The following is a 7,103-nucleotide window of genomic DNA, read 5'->3' on the forward strand; positions in this document are numbered from 1 at the left end:
AATCTTCACATTCCCTTTCCCGTCTTTGTTGCTTACCAATCACCATTTTTTCCTCTCCCTTTGCTTTTGCCTCTACCAAGGTTCAAAGTATCGGCCCGTATTGGCCGATACATATCGTGCCAATGGCTTTCCAATACGCCCCTCCAGGGGTTGTATCATGCCAGACACTGGTTCAGAGGGCAGCCAGCCTTAAATCGACCCCTCTAAATCGGTTTTCAAAGAAAAATAAATAAAATTTTTAAAAAAGTACTGATACAGGCTGATACTTTGAACCTTGGGCTCTACCCACGTCGGTGCCAACCACCACTAACCCTCAACATTCACAATTCCCCATTGTGCTTTGAGAGGTTGGGCCTATTCCAGCTTTTAATTAATAATAGTTAATTAAATAGTCTAGAGATTCTAAGCAACTAGAGTATTAAAACTTAGACTAAATATTAATCAATCATTAATTGTTTGTGAAGAATGAGTATAATTGCTTTAATAATTAGCTATTCAATCGTTCATTAAATAACTATAGTTGTATTAATTGTTCATTAAAAGCTAGACTAAAGATTAATAGATAAATAAGCTAATTGTTCATTAATCATTCGAACAAAAAACAAAATCGAATTGAATTCGGTTAGGGTCGGTTTGGTTTTAAATTATAATCCAATATGGTTCAGTTGGGAGAGATGGTCAAATCAAATAGTCGGTTGGGTCTTTGGCTCTAATTGAATCAAACCAAACCAACCGATTGTACACCCCTAATGTCGGATTCGATAAGATCTGGTAGGACTTGATCTGAATTCAAATCCTATCAAATCTTCGGATCTGATTTGATCTTACTTGTTTTTCTTTAAAAATTAATAGATTATTAAATTTGCACTCTTACTAAAACTTTCCCTTAAGTCTAGTAATTGCAACCACCTCCCCTAAACTTTAGGGAGAATGACAATTCAGCCCAGGGTCAAAATTTTTAGGCCCAAAGTATAGTTAGAGTGGGTGCTAGCTCGGAATTGATGACAATTCACGAGCGGGCATTGGTATGTAGAGTGGGGGATTTTGACATTTTGAATGTTTATAACTCTGCAGTGGAAATCATAAATCTACATTGGGCCTATCCATACTTCTCCGTAAACTTTATGATACAATTGCAATTAGACTCCCTTTATACCCATGCAGTACCATTGAGGTTGGTTTCTATGAAAAAAATAATGCAAACTTTATGAACAACAAAAACAAAGAGAATTTAAAATTATAGCTTTTTACCTTTGAGCAATTGAAATGAAGGGCAAATTTGAAAAATAAATTAATTTCAGAAAAGAGATTGAAAGTGTTTTTTTTCTGAACAGATTGGAAGGGTTTGGGGTAGTGATTTGTATGAAGAAAAAATGAAAATAAACACTTTTGTTAAAAGAAACTACATAGGTATTTTGGACATTTTATACCTAGAAGATTTTACTGAAAGGAAATTACCCAACAGAGGTTTACTGAAAAAATGAAAGCTTAGGGGAGGTTATAGTAATTATAAAACTTCAACAGAGGTTTCAACAACAACCAAAAATTTAAGAGGAGGTTTCAGGAAATTACCCAAAGATTTAATCAATTGTAAGGGTGAAAAAATCAATTTTCTAAAACGTAGGGTATTTAAAAGAAGTTTTAAACAATAAGGGTGAGTAAGTCGATTTCCTATAACACTATAATTTAAGAGAATTGCCCGAAAACCTAAATTTCGCCGCGCAGGGTACGCGCCAACGAGATCAGGACGATCCAGACGATCCATCGAAAGCTTTCAGTCTTCATTTCAACACAAACCGAAACGTTCTCTGGTTGTAGAACTCGCTAGTCGGTCCTATTTTGAACAATAAAAAATGGTAAGCGATTTGAAGTTCTTGAATCGGTTTATTCTTTTTCATGCAATTTGATGAAATTAGGGTTTCATTAGATCTCGGTTTCTCAACTTTGTCTCCTTTTTATGTGAATAATTGCAAAAGATGTTCTGGTTTAACTGGTGAAATTAAGGGTTTATGATGATCGACCATTTTCCGATTTTTTTTTGTTTTTTTTTTATAAAGATCGTCCTTATTGGGGAATCGTTTGAAGTGATTGTATCGTCTTTGGTCGAATATAAATTCCTTGTTGTTTTCTCTAACAGTCTAATGTTGATCTTAGAATGTTCAGATTCCTCAGTTTCCCACAATAGATTTAACGGAATTATTTGCGCTGTTGAAGAAAAACTGTTAGGGATAAAATAGTTTTACCAAATTACTACTGCAATGATTTGATGATGCTAGTTGGACTTTTTTTTTTCTTTTTTCGTGTACGAAACAAGATGATATAGAATTCTTACCTATGATCATATATTGGGAATGAATCAATGAATTACAAACACTCTTGTGCGTTTTCTTTTCCACTAATTGGGACCTTAACGCCTGCGAGGAAATTATTTCCTTGGGAATCAAGTTACTAGCATGTCATTAAGTCTCAGTTTGGAAGGAATACAAATGCAAATATGTAGAGTGCAAAACCTTATATTTTGTATGTATTTGTACTGTACATAGTTGCATTTGTACTCTTTCCAAACTGAGCCTAAGATTCTGGTCTAAAATTTGCACCGGCACATCCTTATAATAAGGGGTAAACATATAGTTTGATATTTTTCAAGTTCCTTTAGTGGAAGAGTTTGAAGTTTAACTAGGTATGGTTTTGCTTTCTTATATGAAAGGAGCAAACCTAGATGTTAATTTTCATTATCATTTATAGCGGTAGAAGTGTTTATTCTAGTATCTTGTTAGACATCCTTCATATATTTCCCCTTCTATTTTTATTCTCCTTTTGATTACTCAAGTTTCTTTGTTTGGTTTATTGCAGTCTTCCCTTGCAGCTGCTAGAGCAGACAATTTTTACTATCCTCCAGAATGGACTCCAAAGCAGGTAAATATGAAGTTCGTGTTACTTTATTCTAACCAATGTTTTAAAACACGGAGGCGTGATGCGAGGCGTTCCACTACCTAGAGGCGTAAAGCATAATTCAGAACGTAAGAGGCGTAAGCCTCCCGAGCACAAGGAGGTGTAAGCCTCAAGAGGAAGAAGGGGGAAGAAGGGGAGGAGGAAGAAAAGGAAGGGGGATCTCATTTTTTCTTTATTTTTAATAAAAATCTTTTATATTAAGAAGAATAAAGATGCATAACACTAGTTGAAAGGGGGGTCTTATCGAAGCGGAGGCGAGCGAGCAAAGGGGTCGGGGGCAGACCACTTTCTTTCCCCTTATCTTTTCTTCCCTTCCCTTCCCTTCCATTTCCTTTTCTTTTCTTTCATTTTCTCTTTTTTTTTCTTCTCTTTCTTTTTCTTTCCCTTCCCTTTTCTTTTCCGTTCCTTTCCTCTTTTTTTGTCTTTTTATATGAGGTTTGCATGAGGCACATGCATAGTTTTCAAGGCGCCAAGGCGAGGTTAGGCGATTGGGGGGCACCTTGTCACCTAGGCGATGGATTTTTTTTATGTTAAAAACATAGATCCTAGGGTAGTTCCCTAGGTATCGTAACCATATTTCTTTAATAATTATTCATGAGAAGAAAAGGAAGAAGGAAAATAAAATTCAAAAAATATAGGGGCTTAATTTGTTATAGGAAAAGAAAAAAAATAAAAAGTATTGGTAGTAGTAGTAGTAGTAGAAGAAGAAGAAGTAGAAGAAGAATATATGGAAGAGGAAAATGTGCTGATTAGTTAAAATTTTAAGTTCTTTTGTACTTATTGGTTCAGGTTTTTAAGTCTTTGAGGGTTCAATACAGCATTTAGCAATGTTTGTGTTGATTAAACCCTAATAAATAAGAAAATAATTAAAAGAAATTAGTATATAAACACACAAAACGATTATTTTAGTTTAATAATGTCTATTTTATAATTATAAAATCAAAAAAGAATGAATAAAAAAGTATTTTATAGTAAGAAGTAGAAAACTGCTTGGCGATTAGGCGAGGCGAGCCTCAAAGGGTGCCTTGTCGCCTAGGCACCCGCCTTGACAACTATGGGTGCATGAGGTGTACGCCTCTAGCACGCCTCAGAGGTATCAACACCTCACCTGGAGGCGCGCCTCTAGGCGTACGCCTCCCACGCCTTTTAAAACACTGATTCTAACATTATATAAGTGAAAGCTTTTGATTTTATATTTTGGTATTCTGGAATCTCACATTTCTTTCCTTTTCAGGGTTCTTTGAACAAGTTTCATGGGCAACATGCTTTGAGGGAGAGAGCAAGAAAGATAGACCAGGGCATTTTAATTATAAGGTATGGAGTTATACATACTTTATAAAGTATTTACTTGTTTTTATCTCAAAATTGACTTTGTTGTTTTGTTGCACTTGATGATACACCCAATCCATGCATCTCCATGGATATATTTCATGTTAATAGATAAAAAGTTGGTAAATGGTAAGAAATGATTAAGGACTTAATGTAACAGAATATGTGGCTTTGTCCAACCCTAAATGGTTGGGATTAAGGTTGAGTTAATTGAGTATGAAAAATTGCATCATATCTATATTTGTATTTCTAATTCACTAAGGCTGTGTTTGGTTTGAAGGAAAAGGTAGGGAAACCTATACAAACCTTGAATCGGTTTCCATACCTTTCCCTTCCTTTCCCTACCTTTTCCTTCAAACCAAACACAGCCCAAATTACAAGATCTTTAGAAGATTGAAAGATTTAGCAATATAATTTTGTGCATAAACCTTTTGACATAGTGGGTCTTTGGAGCTAAATCATTGCCAGACTAACTCTTGACGCCCAGATGCAATTAGGGTTTTGAAGGATGTTACTAATATTGTTGAATTGTTGATACAAATTTTCTTCCTTAAAATGACTCTTAGAAGTTCCTATTACTTTCTAAAAGTAGTTTCTGTTGTCACACTATCTAAATCTATTCAGCAACATCTAATAAAAGAAATCTATTGAGTAACGAGATTAAAAGTATTTATGAAGGCATAGCAGTACACCCATTCTTCCCCCATCAAAGGGAACTTAAAAGTATACATTGTCCTGTAACCATTTTTTGGCTGGCCTTAAATCATATAAGAGATGCGCCTTAAGGAGGAACCACATTTCACGTGCATGTTTACTGTGTTGAAGGGATGCTTTATCATGATGTCTAACCCAGGTCAAAATCATTTGTTTCAGGTTCGAGATGCCCTTCAATGTATGGTGTGGTGGATGCAATTCTATGATTGCAAAGGGTGTAAGGTTCAATGCAGAGAAAAAGCAAGTGGGAAACTATTATTCTACAAAGGTATAAGAGGTTGCTTGTGCACCAAGGATCATAACATGTGACATGTTGCATATGTATGTTGAATAGTTATGCATATGGCATTTTGGTGATTTTTGACATACATAGGGTGCTTGGCCCTTTGAATTTTTTACCAATCCCTTAGCGAACCCGAAGTTAGAGGATCAATCATGGCGCTACCCAAGCATCCAACCATAAATTAACCATCTCTACCATTTTTTGTTGCCAATAACTTATTGACCATATATTGATCCAAGTCAGAGGGGATTTCTTTCATGTTGCTGGAACTAGGTTAATAATGTAACTTCTACTCGTCTTCTTCAGATATGGAGCTTTTCCATGAAATCAGCATGCTGCAAACATGAAATTGTTATCCAGACAGACCCTAAAAACTGCGAGTATGTGATCATTAGCGGGGCACAGCGCAAGACAGAGGAGTTTGACATTGAGGATGCAGAAACATTTGCACTCCCAGCTGATGAAGGTTGGCTTTGACATCAAAGAATTTGACACTTATTGGGTTGTAAACTTTGTTCTGCTGATTGCTAATTTCATTGAATGTTTCATGTTTCAGAAAGAGGCAAGCTTTCAGATCCATTTTATCGTCTAGAGCACCAGGAAGAAGATTTGCAGAAGAAGAAAGAGGCTGAACCGGTATTAGTGCGGCTTCAACGGGTATCTGATGCCAGGCATTCAGATGACTATGCACTTAACAAGACCCTTCGTGCTCAGTTAAGGGTATGAACATGTTTCACTGGGCTACTTTTCCTTTGTCATTGCCTTTTTTTAATAATGGTAATAGTAATTTGACTTCAATTTATGATTCATTCAGAATCAGAAGAAAAGGGTTGCTGAAGAGGAGACTGTCTCTAGGAAAATGGGCCTGGGAATACGTCTACTTCCAAAATCAGAAGAAGATGCTTCTATAGCTGCACGTGTGAAATTCTCTTCCAAATTTGAAGGGAACAAGAAAGAAAAGCGTGCGGCAATAAATTCTGCTTCAATTTTCCCCCAATCAGGGAAAAAGAGATTAGAGCTCGAGGCTAAGAGGAGGAAAATAAAGGCAGTTGCAGCATCCAACTTGCTGACAGGGGGGTTCAAGCCTTCACCGTGGTCTAAAGTTCCCAGTTCTACAGCATCCACCTTGCAGAAGGGAAAGTTTGTGGCTGCAAGACATGCATAAGCATCATTTCGTGTTTCATGAAGATTATTATGCACCTCAAGGTCATAATCGCAGAATAGGTGGTTTCCACCAGGATTTGTGAGTTAGTCTTGCTGTTTCTGCCCCCCAACTGATGAATAGGCCTGTTGGAGCTTGTAACACGACAGGTTTTATATGTATTGAGTGTATGACATGCACAGGGGGGGAAGGGGAAGGAACCGGGAAAGCTTTCGATTCATTTGTTTGTATATTTTGGCTAGAAAATAACGAGAGCGGATTTTTTTCCCTTCATTCTCTTCGTTCAGGCGGTCAGGCCAGTCTAAACGTGAAGGCAATTCCAAGTTCCAAGTTCCAACAATCCGGGATTCAATAGGTCACAAGGTCTGTGGGGTCTCAAATTGGCTGGCCTACCTGAAGCAAACCTTCTCCATCTTGACCTGGATCAGAAGTACAAAGCAAAAATACAGAATTACCGGTACGAAATCACTAAATTGAGATGGGGAATCAACACACGTGCTGGGCGAATGTTTGAGATTTAACTTCTTTTAATTTTTTTCTTTTGCTTCATGGGGCTGTAGGAGACCTCAACTAGCCTGTTGGCACCTTTCGTTAGAGATTAAGAGGGTGTTTGGTTCCGTATACGTTTATGACTGGCTGTTTATTTATATTTTTTTACTTTAA

At 36.7% G+C, this 7,103-nt stretch overlaps 1 protein-coding gene across 1 annotated transcript; it reads left to right on the forward strand.

Moving 5' to 3' along the window:
* Window positions 1–1,697: 1,697 nt before the first annotated feature.
* On the forward strand, window positions 1,698–6,713 carry LOC104603054 (coiled-coil protein (DUF572)). Its single transcript, XM_010266983.3, has 7 exons — window positions 1,698–1,856; window positions 2,854–2,916; window positions 4,187–4,266; window positions 5,155–5,263; window positions 5,585–5,744; window positions 5,835–5,998; window positions 6,093–6,713. The coding sequence occupies exons 1-7, from the start codon at window positions 1,854–1,856 to the stop codon at window positions 6,441–6,443; spliced, it is 930 nt and encodes a 309-aa protein (XP_010265285.1). The 5' UTR covers window positions 1,698–1,853; the 3' UTR covers window positions 6,444–6,713.
* Window positions 6,714–7,103: the final 390 nt, after the last annotated feature.

Source organism: Nelumbo nucifera, chromosome 4, assembly GCF_055504915.1.
Source record: "Nelumbo nucifera cultivar China Antique chromosome 4, China Antique-T2T, whole genome shotgun sequence".
Taxonomy (NCBI): Eukaryota; Viridiplantae; Streptophyta; class Magnoliopsida; order Proteales; family Nelumbonaceae; genus Nelumbo; species Nelumbo nucifera.